Below are 25,748 nucleotides of genomic sequence, written 5' to 3'. Positions count from 1 at the left end.
ATCCTAGCTCTAACCCTAACCCTAGCTCCAAACATAACCCTAACCCTAGCTCTAACCCTAGCTTTAACTCTAACCCTAACCCTACCTCTAACCCTAACTTTAGCTCTAACCCTATCCCTAGCTCTAACCCTAGCTCTAACCCTAGCTCTAACTCTAACCCTAGCTCTAACCCTAGCTCTAACCCTATCTCTAACCTTAACCCTAGCTCTAAGCCTAACCCTAGCTCCCACTCTAACTCTAACCCTAGCGCTAACCCTAGCACTAACCCTAGCTCTAACCCTAACCCTAGCTCTAACCCTAACCCAAACATAACCCTAGCTCTAACCGTAGCTCTAACGCTAAGCCTAACCCTAGCTCTCATCCTGACCCTAGCTCTAACCCTAACCCTAGCTCTAACCCTAGCTTTAACCCTAGCTCTAACCCTAACCCTAACCTAACCCTAGCTCTAAGCCTAACCCTAGCTCTCAGCCTAACCCTAGCTCTAACCCTAACCTTAGCTCTAACCTTGGCTCTAAGCCTAGCTCTAACCCTAGCTCTAACCCTATCCCAAACCCTAGCTCTAACCCTAGCACTAACCCTAGCTCTAACCCTAACCAAACCCTAACCCAAACCTAACCCTAGTTCTAACCCTAGCTCTAACCCTAAACCTAACCCTAGCTCTCACCCTAACCCAAACCTAACCCTAGCTCTAACCCTAGCTCTAACCCTGGCTCTCACCCTAACCCTAGCTCTAAACCTAACCCTAGCTCCAAACATAACCCTAACGCTAACTCTAACCCTAACCCTAGCTCTAACTCTAACCCTAACCCCAGCTCTAACCGTATCTCTAACCCTAACTCTAGCTCTAACCCTCACCCTAACCCTAGCTCTAGCCCTATTCCTAGCTCTAACCCTAGCTCTAACCCTAGCACTAACCCTAGCTCTAACTCTAACCCTAGCTCTAACCCTAACCCAAACCTAACCCTAGCTCTAACCCTAGCTCTAAGCCTAACCCTAGCTCTCACTCTAACCCTAGCTCTAACCCTAACCCTAGCTCTAAGCCTAACCCTAGCTCTCACCCTAACCCTAGCTCTAACCCTAACCTTAGCTCTAACGCTGACCCTATCCCTAGCTCTAACCCTAGCTGTAACCATAGCTCCAAACATAACCCTAACCCTAGCTCTAACCCAACCCTAACCCTAGCTCTAACCATAGCTCTAAGCCTAACCATAACCCTAGATCTCACTCTAACCCTAGCTCTAACCCTAGCTCTAACCCTAGCCCTAACCTAACCCTATCTCTATCTCTAACTCTAGCTCTAACCCTCTCCCTAACCCTAGCTCTAACCCTAACCCTGACCCTATCCCTAGCTCTAACCCTAACCCTAACCCTAGCACTAACCCTACCTCTAACCCTAACCCTAGCTCTAACTCTAACCCTAGCTCTAACCCTAGCTCTAACCCTAACCAAACCCTAACCCAAACCTAACCCTAGTTCTAACCCTAGCTCTAACCCTAAACCTAACCCTAGCTCTCACCCTAACCCAAACCTAACCCTAGCTCTAACCCTAGCTCTAACCCTAACCCTGGCTCTCACCCTAACCCTAGCTCTAAACCTAACCCTAGCTCCAAACATAACCCTAACGCTAACTCTAACCCTAACCCTAGCTCTAACCCTAACCCCAGCTCTAACCGTATCTCTAACCCTAACTCTAGCTCTAACCCTCACCCTAACCCTAGCTCTAGCCCTATTCCTAGCTCTAACCCTAGCTCTAACCCTAGCACTAACCCTAGCTCTAACTCTAACCCTAGCTCTAACCCTAACCCAAACCTAACCCTAGCTCTAACCCTAGCTCTAAGCCTAACCCTAGCTCTCACTCTAACCCTAGCTCTAACCCTAACCTAACCCTAGCTCTAAGCCTAACCCTAGCTCTCACCCTAACCCTAGCTCTAACCCTAACCTTAGCTCTAACGCTGACCCTATCCCTAGCTCTAACCCTAGCTGTAACCATAGCTCCAAACATAACCCTAACCCTAGCTCTAACCCAACCCTAACCCTAGCTCTAACCATAGCTCTAAGCCTAACCATAACCCTAGATCTCACTCTAACCCTAGCTCTAACCCTAGCTCTAACCCTAGCCCTAACCTAACCCTATCTCTATCTCTAACTCTAGCTCTAACCCTCTCCCTAACCCTAGCTCTAACCCTAACCCTGACCCTATCCCTAGCTCTAACCCTAACCCTAACCCTAGCACTAACCCTACCTCTAACCCTAACCCTAGCTCTAACTCTAACCCTAGCTCTAACCCTAGCTCTAACCCTAACCCAAACCTAACCCTAGCTCTAACCCTAGCTCTAAGCCTAATCCTAGCTCTCACCCTAACCCTAGCTCTAACCCTAACCTTAGCTCTAATCCTAGCTCTAACCCTAACTCTAACCCTAGCTCTAACCCTACCCCAACCCTAGCTGTAACCCTATCTCTAACCCTAACCCTAGCTCTAAGCCTAACCCTAAACCTAGCTCCCACTCTAACTCTAACCCTAGCGCTAACCCTAGCACTAACCCTAGCTCTAACCCTAGCTCTAACCCTAACCCAAACCTAACCCTAGCCCTAACCCTAGCTCTAACCCTAAGCCTAACCCTAGCTCTAACCCTAACCCTAGCTCTAACCCTAACCCAACCCTAACCCTAGCTCTAACCCTAAACCTAACCCTAACTCTCACCCTAACCCCCGCTCTATCCCTAACCTTAGCTCTAACCCTAACCCTAGCTCCAAACATAACCCTAGCTCTAACCCTAACCCTAGCTCTAGCACTAACCCTAACCCTAGCTCTAACCCAACCCTAACCCTAGCTCTAACCCTAGCTCTAAGCCTAACCCTAGCTCTCACCCTAACCCTAGCTCTAACCCTAGCTCTAACCCTAGCTCTAACCCTAGCCCTACCCTAACCCTATCTCTAGCTCTAAGCCTCACCCTAACCCTAGCTCTAACCCTATCCCTAGTTCTAACCCTAGCTCTAATCCTAGCACTAACCCTAGCTCTAACCCAACTCTAACCCTAGCTCTAACCCTAGCTCTCACCCTAACCCTAGCTCTAACCCTAACCTCAGCTCTAACCCTAGCTCTAACCCAAGTTGTAACTCCAACCCTCACCCTAACCCTAGCTCTAACCCTATCCCTAGCTCTAACCCTGGCTCTAACCCTAGCACTAACCCTAGCTCTAACCAAACCCTAACCCTAGCTCTAACCCTAGCTCTCACCCTAACCCTAGCTCTAACCCTAACCTTAGCTCTAACCCTACCTCTAACCCGAGCTCTAACCCTAGGCCTAAACTAACCCTAACCCTAACCCAACCCTAACCTTAGCTCTAACACTAGCTCTAAACCTAACCTTAGCTCTAACCCTAGCCCTAACCTAACCCTATCTCTATCTCTAACTCTAGCTCTAACCCTCTCCCTAACCCTAGCTCTAACCCTAACCCTGACCCTATCCCTAGCTCTAACCCTAACCCTAACCCTAGCACTAACCCTACCTCTAACCCTAACCCTAGCTCTAACTCTAACCCTAGCTCTAACCCTAGCTCTAACCCTAACCCAAACCTAACCCTAGCTCTAACCCTAGCTCTAAGCCTAATCCTAGCTCTCACCCTAACCCTAGCTCTAACCCTAACCTTAGCTCTAATCCTAGCTCTAACCCTAACTCTAACCCTAGCTCTAACCCTACCCCAACCCTAGCTGTAACCCTATCTCTAACCCTAACCCTAGCTCTAAGCCTAACCCTAAACCTAGCTCCCACTCTAACTCTAACCCTAGCGCTAACCCTAGCACTAACCCTAGCTCTAACCCTAGCTCTAACCCTAACCCAAACCTAACCCTAGCCCTAACCCTAGCTCTAACCCTAAGCCTAACCCTAGCTCTAACCCTAACCCTAGCTCTAACCCTAACCCAACCCTAACCCTAGCTCTAACCCTAAACCTAACCCTAACTCTCACCCTAACCCCCGCTCTATCCCTAACCTTAGCTCTAACCCTAACCCTAGCTCCAAACATAACCCTAGCTCTAACCCTAACCCTAGCTCTAGCACTAACCCTAACCCTAGCTCTAACCCAACCCTAACCCTAGCTCTAACCCTAGCTCTAAGCCTAACCCTAGCTCTCACCCTAACCCTAGCTCTAACCCTAGCTCTAACCCTAGCTCTAACCCTAGCCCTACCCTAACCCTATCTCTAGCTCTAAGCCTCACCCTAACCCTAGCTCTAACCCTATCCCTAGTTCTAACCCTAGCTCTAATCCTAGCACTAACCCTAGCTCTAACCCAACTCTAACCCTAGCTCTAACCCTAGCTCTCACCCTAACCCTAGCTCTAACCCTAACCTCAGCTCTAACCCTAGCTCTAACCCAAGTTGTAACTCCAACCCTCACCCTAACCCTAGCTCTAACCCTATCCCTAGCTCTAACCCTGGCTCTAACCCTAGCACTAACCCTAGCTCTAACCAAACCCTAACCCTAGCTCTAACCCTAGCTCTCACCCTAACCCTAGCTCTAACCCTAACCTTAGCTCTAACCCTACCTCTAACCCGAGCTCTAACCCTAGGCCTAAACTAACCCTAACCCTAACCCAACCCTAACCTTAGCTCTAACACTAGCTCTAAACCTAACCTTAGCTCTAACCCTAGCCCTAACCCTAGCTCTAACCCTAGCCTTAACCCTAACCTAACCCTATCTCTAGCTCTAACAGTCACCCTAGCTCTAACCCTATCCCTAGCTCTAACCCTAGCTCTAACCCTGGCACTAACCCTAGCTCTAACCCAACTCTAACCCTAGCTCTAACCCTAGCTCTCACCCTAACCCTAGCTCTAACCCTAACCTTAGCTCTAACCCTATCTCTAACCCGAGCTCTAACCCTAGCCCTAACCCTAGCCCTATCTCTAACCCTAGCTCTAACCCTATCCCTAGCTCTCACCCTAGCCCTAACCCTAGCTCTCACCCTAACCCTAGCTCTAACCCTAACCTTAGCTCTAACCCTAGCTCTAACCCGAGCTCTAACCCTAACTCTAGTTCTAACCCTCACGCTAACCCTAGCTCTAACCCTAACCCTATCCCTAGCTCTAACCCTAGCTCTAACCCTAGCACTGACTCTAACCCTAGCTCTAAACCTAGCCCTAACCCTAGCTCTAACCCTGACCCTAACCCCCGCTCTAACCCCCGCTCTAACCCTAGTTCAAACCTTAGCTCTAACCCTAACACAAACGCTAACATCTAAACCTACCCATAAACTGTAGGGAGGTCATATGGGGGGGGGGGGGGGGGCTATAATTATGGTTTTATGGAGTAGCTCACAAGCGACAGCACGTCTATGTGGTTGGGCTTCGCGGAAAAATCCAACCGCCTGACCTCAGCGACACGGGGAGGAGATGGCCATCGACCAATCATCTCACAATATTTTGCATGCTTTAATATTCATATTGTGTTGAAACTGGGCAACCCGGAAGAATGTGTCGTCTTTTGGTGGTCACAGAAACGCACGAGTTTTAGTGTGAGGGACCAAAATTGTTAGGTGCGCCAGTGTGTGGATTAGGACATAGCAATTTATGTGTTAAGTGTTGATTGCAATTTGGAGTCAGATCAATAACTAAAATCCGTAACCTAACGCCGTTAATGTTATTTCTAACCCCAAAAAAATAGCGAGTTGGTCCTTTGCGCTGCAGCTGTTCACTACCACTGCGGCTCTTGCGATTGTCCGTAAACGCCACGGCCGCGGCGCATGCGCAGTTCGCTGTTCTAAAAAGTTCATGACTTCAACCAGTGAGTGTCGGTAATGCCCATTGAAGCTGGTGCCATCTCGCCGTAAAACAAAACGAAGAAGAAAATGACGTCACGAACGAGTCATGAATTGCATTTCCCCCCAAAAGAACAAAAACAAGGAATAAAACACCAGACAGGTTTTTAATGTTTATTAAAATAATAATAATAATTTAAAAAAAAAAATTCAAACCAGCAATCTAATGTGAAATTGCAGTAGATATACAAACACATATTGTTATATAAAGCAGTTAACCAAATGTCTGATTTTTATGTTTTAATTGGCGAATATAAAAACAAGGCATCAGACCAGACAAATTTTAACATAAATGTTTATTAAAAATAATAATATTAAAAGTAAATTTCAAACCAGCAATCTAATGTGAAATTGCAGTAGATGTTTTGGATAACAATATTTAGGCGTATACGTTATTTAAAAACGACTATAAGTGTTATACTACGATACGAGTGTTTACCAGCTCAGTGGCCTAAGAGGAGAGTGCCCGCCCTGAGATTGGGAGGTTGTGGGTTCAAACCCCTGCCGAGTCATACCAGTGACTATAACAATGGTACCCATTTCTTCCCTGCTTGGCACTCAGTGTAAGGGGTTGAAATGGGGCTCCCATGCCGCTCACTATCTTTTAATTTATAAAATCAAGATTACCCAAAGAGAAGCATAATCTCCCCGTTTTAGCATAACGGCGCATTCCTTCATGCAATAAAGTTAGCCGCTAGCTTGGAGAAAACGTGCATGAAAGTAGTGGAGTGGTTCTTTTGTGGTATATGTGTTTTGCTGCTTCGCTGGTCTCCAAAAAACACTCGGTGATCGGTGGCTATTTCCCGACGAATGAGCACTTCAGAGACCCACGGCTGATTGGGAAAAGATTTTATTCAACCGATGTTAGAGTGAAGTTTTTCCAAAAAGTTAACAACAGCCACCTTATTATAGGATTGCACACATTGCTGAAACTGAATTCTCCCTGACCAGCAAATATAGAATAGAATCGTATCACTGACGCCAGGTGGACATTCTAAGGCCACCTACAGGAATAGAGAGGGAATTCCAAATTACACTTCATTTTCTTTCCTTGGCAAATCGTAAATCTACATTCTGGCTTACATAGTTCACACCAGGAGGGAGACGCAACACCTTCACTGAAATGATCCGTTGATGCACTGGGGGAAGGAAGGCAGTTCACTCGTTGACTCGTTCGCGAACGGGAAAGTCGGATTCGTTCCCTCTCGCGATGAACTGGAAATGCGAATCACTCACTCACAGATGCGTTCACTCACAGATCCATTCAGTTGTCGAACGGGAAATGCAATTCACGACTCGATCGTGAACGGGAAGTGACGTCTTTTTCTTCTTTGTTTTGTTTTACGGCGAGGTGGCACCAGCTTTAATGTGCATTACCGACCCCTACTGGTTGAAGTCATATGAACAGAAAAAGAACGAATCACTTTAGGAAGTGATTCGTTCACTCTCGTTCACTGAAAAGATTCGTTTGTTTGAACGAATCGTCCACTCACGAGCCAACACTAGCGGCCAATGATTGTACAGGTTATTGCGGGTGGCGACGTTGCCATGGTAGCTGGTTTAATCGTAATGCCTCTAGCTCGTCTTGAATTTATCTCGGTTTCGACTTGAATGCCGTTCGTGTTTCCATTCACAACTTAGTATCGTCCTCATTTTACTTTAAATACTACTCGTTGTCTTCTCGTGTGAACAGATTGCAGATGCTAAACTAGCTTGCTAGCCAACGTAAACATGTCGAGTTTATCCTCCTGAGTGGATAATCCTCATCTCTTCTGACCTCATCGGTTAGCTGCTACAAGTGACTGGCGAATGGAACGACGGGTTGCCACTTTTGTGGCCGGATAAGCATCTAGTTTGAAGGCTTGCGTCGTTATTATCCTCCGGAGTCAAGACCTTTTCCAAATAAAGATGGAAATTAATTTAAATCGAGTTGACTATATCCAGGTAAATCGTCTTTCTATCTGCTTTATTGGTATTATGTTGATATTTAAGAACGTTAAACTATTCTATGTGACACTGGTTGGTTCCTACAATTTGCAGGTTGGCGTAACATCCCAAAAAACCATGAGGCTGCTGCCAGCACTTGGAAAAAAAGCCACTCAGAAGGTTTCCTCAATTGATACCTATCCATACCGAGCAATTTGTGTGAATCTCAATGCAATAAGCTTTAAACTGATGTGTTTTTTCATGTCATTGTTGCAGGTGGCTGTTGCTGACCATGACGGCGTACTGACATGTTTTGGGATGAAGAAATGCGACGCAGTGGTGAGTCAACTTTGCTGGTGTATTTTGTCCATATTGTGTGGCTAATTTAAGCACCCATGTTTCACAGCCTGTCTTCAAAACACTCCCGGGGCAGAAAATATGCCGAATCGACCTTGGCGGAGCGGTGGGAACCCCGCAGGAGAAGATCTTTGTCTGCTCAGGCTCTCAAGTGCGAGGATTCACCAAGAAGGGGAAACAGTTCCTCACTTTTGACGCCAATCTTACTGAGAGCATCAATGCCATGTAGGCAGCAACTCCATCAAGTTTCTAGAATACGGCTGACTCATGGGACACGCATATGAGAACATTTGATCGGTCCCACCATGGATTAACTCTCCAGCCATCCTTTTTACCCCTTAATTTCGCTTATCAAATACCTGGTCCACCCACCTTGTCCTTTGTCCAACGCAGGCAGGTGTCTGGTGCTGACCTTTTTGTGTGCGCCAGCTACATCTACAACCATTACTGTGACTGCAAGGACCAGGACTACTTCCTGTCTGGAGACAAGATCAACGACATCATCTGTTTGTCTTCAGAGGACCTGGCTCATACCATCCCTGTGCTGGCGTGTCAAGATCGTGTTCTCAGGGTGCTGCAGGTAGATAAGGTTATTTCTACTCCTGATTGTCCAACAGGAATTAGGTCAATTTGCCTTGTTTCTTCAAATGCATCAGGGATCTGAGCTGGCCTACGAGGTGGAAGTGCCCGGACAGCCATCTGTGCTAGAATGCTACAACAAAGATGGAGGCAACTCAATCCCCTTTTGTTTTGATTACAAGATCCTTATGATATGTCATGTGAATCGCATGAATTTCATTCCGCTCTCAGGAGATGCCATTCTCTATGGGACAACGGATGGCAAAATTGGCTCAGTTCACATCGGCGAGGGTTCAGCGACAACCAAATGGGAGATTGACAACGACAAAAAGAAAGGAGGTACCGTTCTGTGCTGTTTATGCAACAGGTGGCATGTGCGGTTGTACCCAATAAAATGCCCTGCGATACCGCGCCGTCCAGGAATTCTCTGCCTCGACACCTACGACATCACTGGTGACGGCGTGAGGGACCTCCTGGTGGGACGTGATGACGGGATGGTTGCCGTCTACGGCTTTGACAGCACCAACGAGCCCACGCAACGCTTTGAACATGTGAGCGGTCTTTAAATGTAGACTTGATCAGTGAGTCTCATGAAACCGACTTGTAATTTTCCTCCTTTGCCTGGTACAGGCTTTGTCAGAAAGCGTGACCTCCATTCAGGGAGGCTGTGTGGGAAAGGAGTCATATGATGAGATCCTAACTGCCACCTATACAGGTGACATTGCTTACGCACTCCATTTAACATTGAGTTTGCACGATCCCTGCCCTTCACAAACTCTTAAAATACTCAAAACGTAACTGAGGAAGGCATTATTTTCATCAAAGCATTATTTTTTAATCATGCTTTTAACGTTTTCCCTTCTAGCCTATCAATCATCAAGTGCATCCAAGCAGACGAATCTTAATGCCTTTTGGGGCTGTCTTGCGTTTTTCCAGGTTGGGTGACAGGTTTGACCACGGAGCCTCAAAAGGCTGAATTGGGTGCGGGAGACGAGGTCAGGATAAGTAAAGAGGTTCAGGCCAAAGTGGAAGCCCTCAGGTAACCGCCGCCGCTGACAACTTTGGTCTCCAGAGCAACACGTGGAAACGCGAGCCATTCTTTCACCGTAGGGCGGAGCTGGAGCAGCTCCAGGTCAAAGTTCAAGTGGGCCGCGAGCAGTACCAACAGACGTCATTGTCCAAAACAGCTGTCTCTGTGGTGCCCACTTTCAGCATCAATGACAAGTTTACGCTGTGCCAGGACGATGCCAGCTACAGCCTCACGCTGGAGGTCCAGACAGCCATTGACAACCTGCTGCTCCAGGTACTTGCTGACTTGGTAAAGCTTTAAGGGGACATGTTCTGAAAACTATTACAATGGTACTTTGACTTAATTGCAGTATGTTTTTGTATAGTACAATGTAATATGGGAAGAATGTGATATGGACTGTATATTTTAAAATGCTATTTTTCCTTCAAATTCCACAAAATTAATGTTCATTTTCTATTATCTCTTCTCCATTTGTGCATAAAACTTTTTTTTTTTTAGCAGGACAATTGATGGATACAAATAAATCATCTAGCATAAAATACCATTCAAAATATCTGGCAATCCGACTTGTCTCCGTCTCTTGTAGAGCGATGTCCCCATCGACCTGCTGGATGTGGACAACAACTCAGCGGTGGTCAGCTTCAGCGAGTGTGACTCTGAGGTGAACCACGAACCTTACGCATGAAAAAATGGTTTTCTTGTTGACTGACTAGTGACTCTTATTTTGAAATCCTCTCTCTCTCTTTCCAGCAACCTAATGGCAACTTCCTGCTGGCCACTTACCGATGTCAAGCCAACACCACCAGGTTGGAGCTCAAGGTAATTAGCGTATTATTGTGGTTCATTGTTCACAGAAACATATAGCCAGAGGCGGTCCTGGCTACTTTTGCGCTCTGGGCAAACCATCCATTACACACCCCCCGCCCCCTGCCCTGCCTCCAGCCCACGTCACATTTATTTGTGTTGTAGGTGAGGTCCATCGAAGGGCAATACGGCACCTTGCAGGCTTACGTCACCCACAGACTGCAGCCCAAGACGTGTCAGGTTCGCCAATATCGCATCAAACCTCTTTCGCTTCACCAGCGCACACACAGCATCGACCAGGACAGGTGACTTTCCACCCTACACCTTTTTAATATTAATTTGATATGACCTAACCTTGTGATCCAATTTATTCTGCGTTGGGGCTCAGGCCAATGAACAGGCTGAGTCTGGTGGGGCAGTTCAGTTTTGCAGAAATCCACTCCTGGGTGGTCTTCTGTCTACCGGAGGTACCAGAGAAGACACCGGCGGGAGAGAGCGTCACCTTCTACTTTCTTAACACCTTCCTTGGCACGCAGTTGCACGCCACCTACAGGTCAGCAACAGTGCACTAACACAAAGAGATATTTTGAAATGCATGACTTCAAATGCACTCATGGATTATTAATGGCCACTCATAAAAAGCAACTGGCATTTTGAGCTTTTTTTTTTCTCGATTCCAATTGTCATCACAACTTGTTTGCAAGGTAACATGTTAGCATTGCACTGGTGTTCCCCTCCCCAGCAAAGGAGAGGGTCACTTCAAGTCAGATAACATCTCTACCATCTCCATCCTGAGCGATGTCCTCTCCAAAGAGGCCACCAAACGCAAAATCAACTTGAACATTTCCTACGGTGGGCTGCTGCGGGAGAATTATTCTTCTGCAGTCAGGTACTGCATGGTTAAGCACTTGTAAAAGATTGGAACCGCTGGTTTACTTCCACAGATATCAACGACGATTCTGTGAGCCACACGCTCAAGATGATTCACCCTAAACTGGAGTACCAGCTGGTGTTGGCAAGAAAAGTTCAGCTCATTGATGCACTGAAAGTATGTCCGACCAAAGTCCATGGTTGGAACAAAAACCCGTTTTTTGCAAGTGTATTTCTTCTAGGAAAAATGTATGGATTTAGAAGGTCCCGAACATGACTCTCCAAAGTTTGCCCACTTGGGCCTCAATCAGAAGTCAGTATCGGAGATAAATAAATAATGCTAAATTGTATTTTTACCCCGGTTTGATGGTTCAGGAGCTGCAGCTTCACGAGGGCAACGCCGACTTCCTGATCTCAGAATACCGCAGCATCCTGGACCAGTCGGACATTCTGCTGGAGGAGTACAAGAGGCAGCCGGCGCACCTGGAAAGGCTTTACGGTGATACTTTCGCATTCACAGTCAACATTATTGTTACTCTTCATTCTTGAGCACTGATGTTTTTCCTTTCTCCCTGTAGGCATGATCACGGACCTCTTCATTGATAAGTTCAAATTCAAAGGACAGAATGTGAAAGCAAAAGTGTCGTCGCTCTTGGAGATCCTGGATAGTTACGATTTAAATTCATTGTTGGACTTTTTTAACGAGGCTTAGTCGTGCAGTCAATCCATGTGGGAATTTTTAGGGGCACTTTTGTCTATGTTTAAACAATTCTAATTTATATTTTTATATCCTTGCCAACTTTCCCAATTTAGACACCCCCCCTTCCCCCCACTAGCAGGTGTCGAAAATACATCAGCAATGAATAAAAATGTACAAGCTGCTGTATTCATTTCATGTTGCAGTTTCAACATTTCAAATAAGTGGCATATATTTCAGACAAAACACTATCTTTCAGAACACAATCTTGAGTAGAAACAATGCTGTACAAACTCATCTAGTAATTTGGGCTAATGATAAAACATTTTTATAAATATATTTATCCAAATCCATTTACTTTCATTCAAAGACAGTGATGATACCCATGTCTCGTCCACTCCATGGTAGCTGTGCGAGATTATTGTCACTGTCCAATGAAAGTCATGACTCCAAAATGCCTACAATAAGGTTCTAAATCAGTCCCCTCTACTGCAGCGGTTGTTTGAGCTCAAAAAGTCCTGTTCCTCCTTTGACAACCTTCCCCACCACCAGGCAGGCTGATGGCGATACCAGTTGATCACTTGCGCCTGGGGGTGAAAAGAAAAAAAAAAAAAACACATTCGGCGTGTTGCTGTTCTTTCTTGGTAATGTGCATCGATATGCAAAGCATGAATTGTGAACATGTATGGCTGGCAGAGAATTTTGCGGTGTTGAATTTCTGCGTTTTTCTATTGCGCTGGAACACCTCCCAACCACAGCTGAACTGTGTCAAGAGTATATTTGGAATCATACAATGTACATTTTTGCTAACGTGAAGGCACCCAAACTATGTCCTGAGCATGCACGGCATGTCCTCTCACCCAGCATGGTAGCCTGTTTGAGGAATTTGAAGCTGGTCTCAAAAGTCATCTGCTGCAGTGGGGAGGGATTGGACTTGAAGGCATGGCGGTTCAGTGGTTTATAGACCCCCTCAAAACACATGTAGTCTGCCACGAGTGACAAATGTCTGGGGTCCACCTGGATACCTGGAGGAAGATAGAAATAATAGTGAGCTGAGCGGTTGTGAACTTCGAGGGGGTCTTCCAGTGAGTGCATACGCATACCATAAACTGCAAAGACATCTTTGATTTCTTTCTCTATGACTTTGAAAGCTACTTCGATCCCGTAGGTTTGTGCCATGGCATGGACCTCGTTGGAATAGAGCCTGTTGACATCCAGGATCTGGAGGACGATACAGTCACAAAGATTGTCACCATAAGAAGGCAATGAGATCTTAGCAATTTGAATTCCTCTTCACAAGGATGACTGCAGAATAGAATTATCTGGTTTTCTCTCTCGGAATTCATCTCTAAAATCAAAGCTTGAAAAAGAGCCCACTGTCCACATACATCGCTGTGCTCGAAGATTTTGTGCATGTTGATGCCCTCAGTGTTAAGAACCATCAGTTTTTCTCCAGTCTTGGTTGTGGTCTCATTCAGCAAGCATCGGGTCAGGCCCTTGGTTTCCACGATGATGGCGTTTTGGGCTAGTTTTGACACGACTGACGTCATGTCAAGGTACACTTTGCTCACTGGGAAAGCCACTTCCAACTGTCAACAAATGGTGATATGGAACATTGTAAGATCTAATGACATGATGGGTTCATTAGTACTACTGCAACTTTGATGCACTCATATTTGAAAATAGGCCTCCAGTTATGAATGGAAGAGCCTCCAACATCAGTTTCGAGCGTGCAGAAAAGACTATCTTCACTTGATGAAAACTTACTTCACACCACAGTTCGTGCTTGAGGTCATAGCGATAGCCCTCTATTGCTGGGTTGGAATTCAGGACAAATTTCACCCTCATCTGATCGGGAGACTCTTCTACTCCTCCACTTTTCGCTTGATTCTTTTTCGCGTCTGTCGACTCCATTTTGGATTGTTTGGCACCACCCTCCGCTTCCTCTTGTGCTTCCTTTTGCGTCTCCTCTTCCTCTTCCTCCTGCGCCTCCTCTTCCTCCTCCACATCATCCTTATCCTCATTTTCCTCCGCGCTGTCATAATCGACCTAAAGAGGAAGAGAGTAGGGCTGATTGCAGGTTCAGTGCAGGTTTTAAGTGGCAAATGATCTCTTGACAGTTTTTACATGACTATTGAGGAATTCAATTCGATTAGAACACAATACGACACCAAGTTGTACTAAAATGCAGATTTTACAAAGACAATGCTAAGTTTGGATTGACAAATAGGGAAGCAAATAGTGTTTATTACGTATTTTGCAATATTTTTCAGAATGCCATATTTAGAGTAGTGGGGGCATATACAACATATAATTGTAAAGAAAGTGTTGGGGATATATGGAAGGAACTTTATCCTTTTAAAAAGATTAGACATCATAGAGTCAAAGATTGATGAAGGGGCTTTCAAAAGTTTTCATTTCACCACAGAAATATTTTAAAATACTTTAATATACAGTACGTGTGCATTCATCCTCTTACTTCCTCTTCTTGCTTGTCTCTCCTCTTGGCATCTGATGCGTCAGCGTCACCTTCATTCGCTTGGTCATCAACTACTTCTCTCTCCGCCACGTCCTCCCCATCATCCCCCTGACAACAGAAATATGGTAAGATGGAGAACAACAAGAAGTAAAAAAAAAAAAAAGAGAAAAATATGAGCAATATATCTGTACCCCTGGTGGCTCAGCCAATTCATCACCATCAATGTCTTTGTCTCTGAGGGTGGCCTTCTGGGTCCCCACAGCAATGGAAGTCAGCTTGGCAACACGTTTGTCAATGGCTTGAAGCAAGAGGTGAAAAAATCTGAGGAAAGTGTCAGTAACAACAGAGTTAGGCGGTTTGAATCAGCAATGTCTTAAATGGGAGGATGTTAATGGTTCACCTAGTTTCCATGTAGTGGAGGATCTTGTGGGGTGAGAGCTGTTTGTCTTCAGCATAATGCTCAGGATGAAGAAAGTTGAAAGTGATTTTATAAGTCTGCATCCTCGACCGAGGGAGGCTCTCCATACGTAGTGTCTCGACCACATCGATTTTCTGCAGTACCTGCTCTCACACACAGCCAACCAAAGAAATGAGAACAAAGGGGGACAGGAGAAGCCAGTAACATGATCGATTAGGGAAAAGTAAAAAGAAGGATTTCAGGTCTCCAACAACCAAACAAGATCATCCATTCCTACCTCGGCCAAGCAGACCCTTGTAAGTTGTCTGCGGAGTTTCTGAGCTCTTTTTAAGGCCTTCTTGCTGTTCAACACCGGAACACTCATCATAGGAGTCTTGATGTTGGAGCTGGCCACCATCAGGATCTCTCTCAGTCTGTCACACACACGCACCACACAAAAACAACCATTACCAACATTTCCTCAAGCGCAGACATTGACTGTAATTGCAGGTCATAACATTTGATATTACCGAGGTATTCCCAGTGTGACATTCATCTCTCCTCTGCCAGCAAAGTGGAAGGTGTTGAGGGTCATTTGGGTGGAGGGTTCGCCAATGGACTGAGCTGCCAGCAGACCCACCGCTTCCCCTGGATCACATAGTGACCGTTGCCACTTGTAATGCAACAGTGGTCGAAGTCTGGAAACAAATTAAAATATAAAAATAAAAAAGGGCACTGAGACCAAGACAAGAGACCTCTGCAAAAGCCTAAAAATGGAATATGAATTAACTACACAGATAATTTTAGCATACAAATATCAAAAGACTGCTCACTATTAATTACCTGTCAGCATCCAAGCCCTGTGGACTCATCGTGTCTCGATTTTGCAAGTATTTCTCGGTGATGCCGTGAAAGCTTTCAGAAACAGATCCAAAGCTTATATCAGGCCTAAACATAGCCAGGCTGGGGTCAGGGCAGCGGGAGGACTTCTTTTTGTATTTTGATTGCCCATCTTCACCTAGAGCACGCCACTGTTCTATCAGCTGGAGAAAGAAAACAGTGCCAATGAAAAGGTGTTAATATGATTACAGTGATCCCTCGTTTATTGCTGATAATTGGTTCCAAGATGTCCTCTGCTCTCGCCGTGCTGGCCGACGTTGGTCCGTGGGGTGGGCATAGCCGCAAGCCCGAGGCCAATAGATTAAGCGCAAAATAGCGAGGGATCACTGTACATTTACGACCTTAACATGGACAGGACACACACACACACACACACACACACACACACAAGGGCATGCCAGCAATACTTTTAGAACAGCCGCATCCCTCCCGCACACATTTCGTCCGGCATCTTGTTCGGTCTGCTTCAGTTGAGCCAGCTTCTTTTGGGAAAACAATAGAAATGCTCCTACAACAGATGACAAGAAAATTAGATGACTGTGGTCAATAGTGGTGGTGACTAAGCACAACAAGTAACATTTGAAATGTGGCATAAATTATGTACCTTTGCGAGGACAAGCCAACCCTCTTTTTGATTTCCAGCGTTGTATGGCTGAAAAATGTTTATTGGCACCTTGAGGGTCCACTCGTGCCAACACCTTGTCCAAGCCCTGCGACTTTCTTATTACCTACAGCGACAACAAAATGGTTATGTTTAAATTATACAAGAGTTTCAAAGTAATGGCTTAATCCAAACGACGTTATTCAGCATAGTGAGGAAAAAAAAAAATCAGAAAATTCAACCCCAAAATTTTCCCTACAATAATACGTTGTATGCGTCCCCACTAGTCTAAACATGTCATTCTGATGAATTCCCTGGTTTGGGAATAAAAGTTAAGCAGCAAAATTGAGCAATTTTCATCCATTTCAGGGGGCAGCCATTTTGCAGCTTGCCGACGCTGGGAAATTACATCCCAGTCGGCAAGTCTCAGGTCACAACCAATCACGGCTTAGCTTCAGAAAACCGGTGAGCCGTGATTGGTTGCGCCCAGAGACCTGGCAAATGTGATGTCATTTTCAATCAACAGCAAGTGGCAAAATGGCCACCCCCTGAGATGGATAAAACAAGTGGATTTGGCCTGTTTAATTCATATTTAACAAACAAAATATTAATCAGAACACTGTTTGACGAGTGGAGCTACACAGAACATATTACAAAAAAAATTTGGGGGTTGACTGCCCCTTTAAATAAGAAAAATAACATCTAGCTTGCTTTATACTTAGCAAATGGGAAGCTAATTTACATAATGTACAAACACATCAAGCGTCCACATTTGGGATTTATGCAAAAGCTTTCAAACATTAGAAACCCCTCAAAAACTGGCATGAGCATTTATTTCTAGCTACAAAGACTGTGTGTAGTGTAATTTATCCCCAATGGCCATATCAGAACACAGTGGGGCCAATCTACTACACTTTTACTGTGGCAGCCATTTTGGCCAGTGACATACACTGAGGAGGATGCACTGAATTTGACAAGGCTGCCATTTTTTGTTTAATGCTCACCCAGTTCTCCCAGAAACGTTTTCTTTGACTATGGGATACTTGCAACAAAATTTCACAAGGTTTACCTCAAAGTTGTCCTCAATGAAGGGAAACTGCCTCGGCTGCAGGAACTTCGTCTTAGGGATATCAAGCCCATCTTCACCATACAAGAACTGGACTACAGATCCATCACTGTCCCTCACTGTCAGATCATACTGCACCACCAAACCCTCCAGATGCTTTATAATACACCTACGGAAGAAAAAAGGAAGATGAGATCAAATAAGAAGTGGGTAGAATCTTTTTCCACCATTGCTGCCACTCAATGATTGATTTACCTCTGCAAGTATCCTGATCTAGATGTTTTTACAGCAGTATCCACCAGTCCTTCTCTGCCTGCCATGCAATGGAAGAAAAATTCCTGATGGTAGAAAAGTTCACAATAAAATTAAGCCTTGACCAATCTTTCGTAAAAATAGGAGCTTGAAGACAAACCTGTGGTCTGATGCCTGTGAGGAACCTCCCAGTAACAAAACCTCCAGCAACGGGCGCTGGGTCATATGGTTGGAAACAAGGCAGCGATTTCCCAGAGGGCATCAGTGGAGGCCTACGACCCTCTAATTCAATCTGACCTAGTAGACACGAGATCTGAAACATGCGCACAAAGAATGAAGCTTGCAGAGTCAACCAAATTAAGATGAATGTTAAGACAGTGGAAGTCTATAAATGACAATTTCAATGAAAGGCGGAGAGTGGGGAAATTTACCTGCATGGTGTTGACGGTGGAACCCTTGGCACCTGACTGGACCATCAGTTGGAGGTTGTTGTCTGGGAAGGAGGTGTGAAGGCCAATTGGCATACACACCTACAAAAGAGACAAGATAGACTCAATGGAATCATGGGACCCTGACCCTGAAGATGGTATTTGCGATGTCACAAGTCATTTTGTGTCGACGTCACAAGTCATTTTGTGTGCATGCGTGTGTGTAGCACGTATTTATCCCCACAGGCCATGGTTGGAGCACAATAGGGCCCACGAGCTACACTTACAATGTTGCAGCCATTTTGGCCAGTGGCACTCACAGACGAGGGTGCTACTGAATTTGACACAGCTGCAATAGTTGTTGCATACCTGTAACCGTGGCGATGCTAACAAAGTCAGTGTGACAACACTAACTGTGTTACACAGTGATTGCAAACGCAAAACTTTAAACACCACCTTGTTAATGTCATTGTTGACTTGGTTGGCCACTTCTTTGAATTTGTGGTCAGCCATGCTAAAATCTCGCTGGTCCGGATTGAGATGAGCATCCTGCCAACGGCTCTTAGCCTCTGCTTCGTCCACGTCGGGGGGAAGGTTGAATGCTGTCTGGAGGGCCTGAGGAATGGAGAAAACAAAATTTTACCACTGTCAAAGTTGAATGCTGCCTGGAGGGCCTGAGGAAAAAAAAAAAAGAAAATGTTACCAAAGTCAAAATTAAAGCCCCTCTATGAGAAAGACCGTTGTTGTTACCACCCTTGAAAACACATCAGCTTCGGCCACGATAAGGTTCCAGTTGGCAAATTTATTCTTTGTGTGTAGTACATGATTATGCCCAGAGGCCAGTGTGAAGCACAATGGGGCCGACAAACTACACCTTCACTGTTGCAGCCATTTTGGCCAGTAGCATCCACCGAGGAGGATACACTGAATTTGACAAGGCTGCGTTATTTTACAACACGCATTCTCGGTTTGCAGTTTGAGGACAGTTGATGACTAACCCTAACCCTGATGACAATACGTAGATACAAAGCAAACGACAAGGTGTGGCTGCTTGAACTCACTCTTGTGCCAATTTTCAGTGATTCTTTGATAATCCTTTTCCTCTTTTTATTGGCACCTGGTTTCACCAGAATGTCCTCAACACCTAATAGAAAAACACATTGGAAGTAAATACGTATGTTCAAATATGCTGGTTTGCCTGTGGGAAGAGGAAACAATCTTATTTACCTAGAGTGAATCCTCTATATAACTGCAGGTAAGCAGTAAAGAGTCTGGCCAGACAGCTGAGCAGATTGCCGCTGGTCTCCCCTCCGTAAAGTTCGTAGCAACAATGGACCAGACCGTATGCAGAGGAGCCGTAGTGAGCTTTGTCCAGAACCCCCACTAACAACTCACCCTGACGGATCAGCACCTATAAAATATAGAACAGTAAATTGTCAAATCTCATTTAACAACTTGATACCATGTTTACATTCCTGAGACCAACAAAAATGTGTATGTGTGTCTGTGCACCTGTGAGTCACACATGGTGTCAGGGTCATATCCAGGAGTCGCTCGTGGGGGAATTTGGATCCATGTTTTGCTGGGGATTTTTGATTTTCCAACCAGATTTAACGGTACGGCCTTTTTTGGAATAACATTGAGGAGGAGTGTGGACACCACCTATGAAGGGGAGAAGTAATTAGTTAAATCTGTGGCCACTTCATAGCCATTATTAAACAAACTCTGAACTACAAGTTTAAGAATATGAGCCCATTTCCTAGCAAATGAACTCAGGAAATAAAAAGTACTGTTTACAACTACAGTCAGCATTTGCCCCAAAAAATACCACAGGTATATCTGGAAAAAAAATTCCCCAAGGCAGATTGATTATGCCTGCAGCTTTGATACTCGCCGTAAAATTAAAGACAACCAGTTTTTTAATCATTTAATTTCAGGATGCTTGTAATCTTGATGAAATCCATAATACAAAGTCAACCATCACAGGTATGACACTACATACCTGCTTTCCTGTCCAGAGTTTCTGTGGCTTGAGTATTGCGGGTCGGAGAAGTTTAACTCGCCCTTGTTTGTCAGTCAGTCCTCTGTACACAAGTTCGGTGTACTGATCTCTGGTGAAGAAACTGCCTCGAATTGTCATGCGTGCACCTGAAACCATGTGATCCTGAATCAGACCAGCCAAAGGTGTCCCATCCTGATGAAACAAAAAACAAACTAGTGAGAAGTATAAAAACCTATTTGGCGCCCTTCCCCTTCTTTTACTATTTATGACACTTAAATGTTTTGAAGCGTTACAAGGTTAACCATCCGAAACATTCAAGTGTGATGAATATGGGGGAAAAAAAGGGATCTACATTTTTCCACACAAAGCAATTACATTAGAGCAAAATGGTTTGCTTTGTTTGTTTTTACTTTGGTGTGCTGTATGCATGTTGAATCTACCTTTGGCAAAAGATACTGTTGGTCGGTGCTGACTAACGTGTAGGCCTCAGCTCGACCGAGCTCAGTCTGTGGGAAGTGAGCATTCATCTCATCTCCATCAAAATCTGCATTGTAAGCTTTGCAGTTGGCGTAGTGGAGCCTCAGAACCTGTCGTACAGAACAAGCGAAGCGATCTTATAGGACAATGAATTTGAATCCTAAGGCTACGAGTGATTGAAACTGTTCAATAGACGTCCAGACCTTCTCTCCAGGCAAAATGCGTGCACGGTGAGCCTGTATTGACGGTCGGTGCAAGGTAGGCTGTCGGTTCAACAACAGAACATCTCCGTTCTTAATATGGCGGTTCACCTTGAGACAAGACAGATGATTCATTTTAGGGTCAAGTCATATTCACGTGGCGGATTGTCCAACAACAACAAGCGCAACCGTTGCAATTCCTTCGTATTGACTCACAATTTTCATTGGCATCTTGTGTGGACCCGGACAGGGCGTCAACAGCTGCTTGGCAACCGCTTCTCTTTGTGTAAAGCTGCTCGGTGACAAGAGGGTTCTCCTGCCGTCCTCACTCATCACCATCGTCGCACCGGGATGGACGTTTGGGCCATTCAGGACGGCCTGGCGAAGCTCCTTCACATTCCAAGGCGTGACAGGCTGCGGGTAGGTTAGTTTTGTGGCAAACACCTGCACAAACAGGACAAATTATAATTGTGGAGAAATGAGGACAACTATTCACTTTTGACTAATTTCCACCAAAGACTTGGATTTGCAAATATCGACTCAATCATACCATGGGAAGTCCTATCTCATTGGTTCCAATGTACATGTCTGGACAGATGACAGATCGAGCTGCAAAATCAACTCTTTTGCCCATCATGTGTTTACGGAACAATCCCTCCTTTTTCTCCAGAATCTACAAAGAAAAACCAGGACTGTGAATCATCTGGAAGGTGAAGTGGAAAAAAAATGAAACGAGGATGCAGTCACCCCAATCTTCTGTTAGGGTTATGGGAAAAGATTGCAAAATAAACAAACAAAAAAAATACTGTAAAACAGCTAAATCAAAAATATTATTATTTAGACTTTTTAAATGTTACTACTCCTCAAATTGCAGCTTTGGACATTTATTGTAAGTGAGAGATTTTAGACAGTTCGTATTAAGACTTGGTAGTTGCCAATCCTTTGCAGGATGTACCTGTTTGATTCCTGGGTACTTTTGAGACATCATTTTGTCCATGTCACTGTCAAAGACAATGTTGATGTGTGTCTGAAGGTGAATCCATATGTTGTAGAGTTTATCTGTTAATGTCTTTCCAGGAATCTCTGAGAGAAAAGACCTGTCTTTCTCTTCAGTATCCTGAGACTGATCAAATAAGAGAAAGAACATTTCTTTCAAAAGAATTGGATTATTTCAACGCAAAGACAACATCTTACTTACCTCAGCCTCCTGAGTACCTTTCTCAACAGCCATGAGAGAAAGCAGTTTTCTTACAATTGCACAGTCCTTCATCACTGCTTGCATGTTGACCGTCTGACCGTTGGTAAACATCTGGTCACCCAGTCGATTAGTTGGACGGTACCTCGAAGGAGTAGGAAAGACCCACATCTTTAAGCAAAACCACGCTCATCTTGTCATCAAAGGGGCTGTGTTGTACCTGCATGGCGGGACCACCATCAACTCCAGGAAGAAGAGATCTGGAGAGAAACCTTCTTCCGCTCCGTTTGACGCAGAGTTGTTCTCAACCCCATAAAACAGACACTTCAGGAAGAAACCTGGAAAGAAATGAGAATAGTTTGGTGAAACAAGTCAATCTCACATCTCACAATGAATTTATAATTCGCCCCCACATTCTGTTGCCTTACCTTCTTTCTTCCACAGCATGTTGACGTGTTCTCTAGCTGTGCTGGCAGTCATGTAGGCTTTGTCTCCAGCCGTAATGTCCACTACTGAAAGGTCCAATCAAAATATTGCTATCTATGTTCATGTCATCAAATATCAACTGATTTGGGGTGAGAAGCAGCCATGAAAAGCAAACCAAGTATGGCTTAGAACGTAGGAACTAGTTTGAAAGCAACCTAAGAATTACAAGAAAATGAGGGGGAAAAAAACTCACCATCACATTTGAGAATGCTTTGCGTGCCAGCGGGCAATGTGACGATCAGCTTGCTGTTGTGCTCCCTTCGGAGGGGGAAGCGCTTGCTCCTGTTTGCACACAATTGTCTTTCGTTTTAGTCATTAAGTTACGTAAACGACAATTAGATTACGAAAGTAATGCAAAACAAATCCCTACATAGTGACCCATGAAAAGAATCATTCTTTTTAATTGGTAGGATAAACATCTCCATTCACTGCTTAACAGAAAAGTCACATGATTAATATAAAAATGATCAAATGGGAATGATGGAACTGATGCTCTTATTATAGTTGTCCAATACTGAAGTTAGTTAAGTTAAGGTAAATCTTTGGTATAATATTACCTGCAGTGGGGACAATTCCGAGATTTCATGTGATTTCTCCAGAAATCATTTATCAAAGTGTCTTTTCTTCCAACAATGTGTTTTATCTAGGGAAGAAAATGTCATATATAAAAAACTGAAACTGCCAAATTGGTTACAGAGTTGTTATTCATGTGAATATACATTTATCACAATATAGTTTAAATGTTCATCCACCCATCCAAAATAATATTGAAATATATTATGTCCATAGAGTGAACGTGTTTACTGACCTGGTTGATGTTTCCTGAGCTTTCAGTTACGACTGAATCGGTGAACTCTTTCAACGCTGCTGCAATATCGTCACCAGTGACTTTGCCGTTCTTCTCTATAAACTAGCATAACCAGAATAACAAAAACACTCTAAACAACCAATTTTTTGAAGAATAGCCTAAAAATGTTGAAGTCACATTCATATTCAAAAAATATTTCAATTATGTTGTTTAGTTTTGTCTGTTAGATGTTTACCCGAAATATACAGTATGTGTAGAATGAATGTAATTGATTGTGATTCATGAGGGTAAAATTAAATATGTTGCTGTATGTTACAAATATTCAGCTTAAAGCTCACCTGGTTGAGAAATTCCTCTATCTGGTAAACTTGCTGTATGGCTCCATGGTCCAGTAACTTGAGTTGGTTCAATAGCAGGTGGATGGCTGCCCGTGGACATGTTAACATTTGGCACGTCAAACATGAACCACGGATCAACAGGTAGAGTTTCTGAAAATAAGCAAAACCACAGCAAAAAAATAGGTGGAAAATAGAAAGAAGCAGGGCTCGGAAAATTTCAGAATCCCTAGTAGCCCTTCGGACGGGCACGCTTCAAGTTTTGGTAGGCCGAAATGAAACGAACTGGCCCATTTGGGGTTTTTTAATGTTTTAGTGCTAACACATTTAACCCAATTAATACTGGAACTTTTATTAACACAGAACAAAAAAAATACGATTCTGGCAAATTAGAAAATGGCAGCTGTCTCATCTTCTTCAGACATTTCCTCTTGTGCCAGTCTCTTCTCTGCTCAGTTTTTCCTAGTTTGTGTACAATATGTCTTGTGGCCTTTGTGCTCAACATCCAGAAACAAATTTCTGTCTCAGGGCAAACTGATACGACTGATTCCACATTTATGGAGATGTGCATAAGGTCATTCTGTGTTTCAGCCTGGAGACTTGTGCAGTATACCGTTTTCACACGGTTCATGCAGGAAAATCCTCTCTCACAAATGGCTGTTGATGGACTTAGTGTCAGCATTAACTTTCTTTGTATGACCTTTGTATAGGATGTCTAGTTTGCTACCACGATTTGCTGAAAGACACATTTTTAGATGTAGTCCCGGTATGTCTGGCTAGTCATTTTGCAAGCCTTGAGAAGGATACATTTTATTGAGACCTTATAGGACAATTCCCTGCAGTGACAGTGTTAATCCAGTATAAAGTAAAGGTGCATTTGGCGAGTTGTGTGCATGATTCTTACATCGAAAAATAAAGGGTTGTACACAGGAAGTGGTAGCTCTACGTGTCCCAGGTGTCCTGGACAGTTGTTGAAGTCCTGGTGGCAAGTTGAGCATACCTGATGGAACAAAACAACACAATCTCAAAGTCTGCTTTATTGTCAATTTCTTCACATGTCAAGACATACAAAGAGATCGAAATTGCGTTTTCTAATATTCCACGGTGACAAGACATATTACACATTCAAGTAAACAATACAAAAAGTAAAAATAAGAAGGCACATACATTGAATAGATAAGAGCAATGAATAAATAACAGCAACTTGGTGGAAATGGTGCAATTGTGCATACAGCAGACAATCAGTATAAGAGCGCAAAAGTACAGGAGGAGGAGTGCAAGTAAAGTAGTCACAATATTTCAAATGCAATTCTCATTGTTGTTGGTCATACCCACAACATTGTCTGACTTAAACATTAACAGGAAGACATTGCTTCTTTGGTGTAAATAGTGAAAGAGAGCCTCAAACATATTTTACCTCCTTGTTGTCTGATGGTCCCAGGGCCAAGTCATAGAGGCCATTTGGGAGCACATTCCCGACTCCATCAAGCAACCTCGTGTTGGTGATCGTTTTTACACTCAACTTCCTAGACGAGACCAAAAATGACCAATTTACTCAACAAACATATGCCTGGCTGCTGGTGTATTTACTGATTTGGCTAGATCAATTTAATTGCGCAGTTTAAACGTGAAGGTCGAAGGACACACGAAAGTTCCTTCCTACAAAAAAATAATAACAATAAAGTCGTGGCAATCAAACTTTAAAATGGATTAGTGACATATTGAAAGGGCGAAACATCAAAAATGTCTTGTTTACATCAAGTTTTGAACGTCAACTTTAGCACGAAGCTGAAGCTAACAAACTCACCGTATCTCTTCGGCAGAGTACATGCCAAACGACATGCCCTCCAATCGCCGCCATGGCACGTCTTTTCTAAACAGCATATCGGATGATTATCCAGATTTAGTACGTTTACTTAGCTGAAATCATTGCTAAGTTTTCTGACCACATGTAACATAAAACCGTGCACGATTTTCTCCCACGTGCTTTGAGGGCCCACAGAACTAAAAAAAAAAAAGTAGGGAGGGAGGGAGGGGGGTGTTAC

The 25,748-nt window shown here is 44.2% G+C and overlaps 2 protein-coding genes, 1 long non-coding RNA gene and 3 other non-coding genes across 7 annotated transcripts; 1 reads left to right on the top strand and 5 right to left on the bottom strand.

Moving 5' to 3' along the window:
- Nucleotides 1-6,648: 6,648 nt before the first annotated feature.
- LOC125990883 (uncharacterized) lies at nt 6,649-7,302 on the bottom strand. Its single transcript, XR_007489132.2, has 2 exons — nt 6,898-7,302; nt 6,649-6,818 (listed from the first exon to the last, which is right to left on the bottom strand). It is a non-coding gene; the product is annotated as an uncharacterized lncRNA (long non-coding RNA).
- On the top strand, nt 7,262-12,270 carry bbs7 (Bardet-Biedl syndrome 7). Of its 2 annotated transcripts, XM_049758167.2 has the most exons (19): nt 7,265-7,758; nt 7,855-7,920; nt 8,017-8,079; nt 8,147-8,322; nt 8,491-8,677; nt 8,754-8,826; nt 8,908-9,015; nt 9,097-9,227; nt 9,307-9,391; nt 9,613-9,715; nt 9,787-9,979; nt 10,293-10,367; nt 10,457-10,525; nt 10,676-10,815; nt 10,899-11,063; nt 11,253-11,362; nt 11,455-11,558; nt 11,756-11,879; nt 11,959-12,270. In XM_049758167.2, exons 1-19 carry the CDS (start codon nt 7,723-7,725, stop codon nt 12,090-12,092), a joined length of 2,142 nt encoding a protein of 713 aa, XP_049614124.1. In that variant the 5' UTR covers nt 7,265-7,722; the 3' UTR covers nt 12,093-12,270. The 2 variants fall into 2 exon arrangements, with proteins under 2 accessions (XP_049614118.1, XP_049614124.1); XM_049758161.2 differs by having other exon boundaries at nt 7,262-7,758; nt 8,754-9,015.
- Nucleotides 12,245-25,707, bottom strand: polr1a (RNA polymerase I subunit A). Its single transcript, XM_049758148.1, has 37 exons — nt 25,511-25,707; nt 25,121-25,229; nt 24,608-24,703; nt 23,707-23,856; nt 23,369-23,470; nt 23,118-23,203; nt 22,754-22,842; nt 22,503-22,586; nt 22,295-22,412; nt 22,078-22,219; nt 21,835-22,002; nt 21,430-21,552; nt 21,096-21,323; nt 20,883-20,990; nt 20,643-20,789; nt 20,203-20,394; nt 19,713-19,862; nt 19,428-19,611; nt 19,262-19,344; nt 18,657-18,815; nt 18,204-18,302; nt 17,933-18,085; nt 17,776-17,858; nt 17,524-17,689; nt 16,458-16,581; nt 16,261-16,361; nt 15,797-15,996; nt 15,484-15,651; nt 15,252-15,387; nt 14,957-15,117; nt 14,748-14,877; nt 14,557-14,664; nt 13,845-14,126; nt 13,466-13,666; nt 13,181-13,298; nt 12,938-13,102; nt 12,245-12,664 (listed from the first exon to the last, which is right to left on the bottom strand). The coding sequence occupies exons 1-37, from the start codon at nt 25,585-25,587 to the stop codon at nt 12,564-12,566; spliced, it is 5,091 nt and encodes a 1,696-aa protein (XP_049614105.1). The 5' UTR covers nt 25,588-25,707; the 3' UTR covers nt 12,245-12,563.
- On the bottom strand, nt 17,303-17,438 carry LOC125994095 (small nucleolar RNA SNORA5). The gene has a single exon (XR_007490494.1). It is a non-coding gene; the product is annotated as a small nucleolar RNA SNORA5 (small nucleolar RNA).
- On the bottom strand, nt 18,416-18,554 carry LOC125994087 (small nucleolar RNA SNORA5). Its single transcript, XR_007490491.1, has one exon. It is a non-coding gene; the product is annotated as a small nucleolar RNA SNORA5 (small nucleolar RNA).
- On the bottom strand, nt 19,008-19,144 carry LOC125994098 (small nucleolar RNA SNORA5). Its single transcript, XR_007490495.1, has one exon. It is a non-coding gene; the product is annotated as a small nucleolar RNA SNORA5 (small nucleolar RNA).
- Nucleotides 25,708-25,748: the final 41 nt, after the last annotated feature.

This window comes from Syngnathus scovelli, chromosome 1, assembly GCF_024217435.2.
Source record: "Syngnathus scovelli strain Florida chromosome 1, RoL_Ssco_1.2, whole genome shotgun sequence".
In the NCBI taxonomy this organism is placed as follows: domain Eukaryota; kingdom Metazoa; phylum Chordata; class Actinopteri; order Syngnathiformes; family Syngnathidae; genus Syngnathus; species Syngnathus scovelli.
This window is presented reverse-complemented; position numbering and strand designations above follow the sequence as displayed.

Bases quoted from the DNA above. Each gene is read 5' to 3' on its own strand.
- bbs7 (XM_049758161.2), top strand. From the start codon at position 7,723: ATGGAAATTAATTTAAATCGAGTTGACTATATCCAG. The intron at 10,816-10,898 runs GTGACTTTCCAC...GTTGGGGCTCAG, and splicing joins CACAGCATCGACCAGGACAG to GCCAATGAACAGGCTGAGTC. The intron at 11,064-11,252 runs GTCAGCAACAGT...TCCCCTCCCCAG, and splicing joins CAGTTGCACGCCACCTACAG to CAAAGGAGAGGGTCACTTCA.
- polr1a (XM_049758148.1), bottom strand. From the start codon at position 25,587: ATGCTGTTTAGAAAAGACGTGCCATGGCGGCGATTGGAGGGCATGTCG. The intron at 18,303-18,656 runs GTGGTGTTTAAA...TCTCTTTTGTAG, and splicing joins TCAACAATGACATTAACAAG to GTGTGTATGCCAATTGGCCT. The intron at 14,665-14,747 runs GTACAGATATAT...TTCTGTTGTCAG, and splicing joins AATTGGCTGAGCCACCAGGG to GGGGATGATGGGGAGGACGT.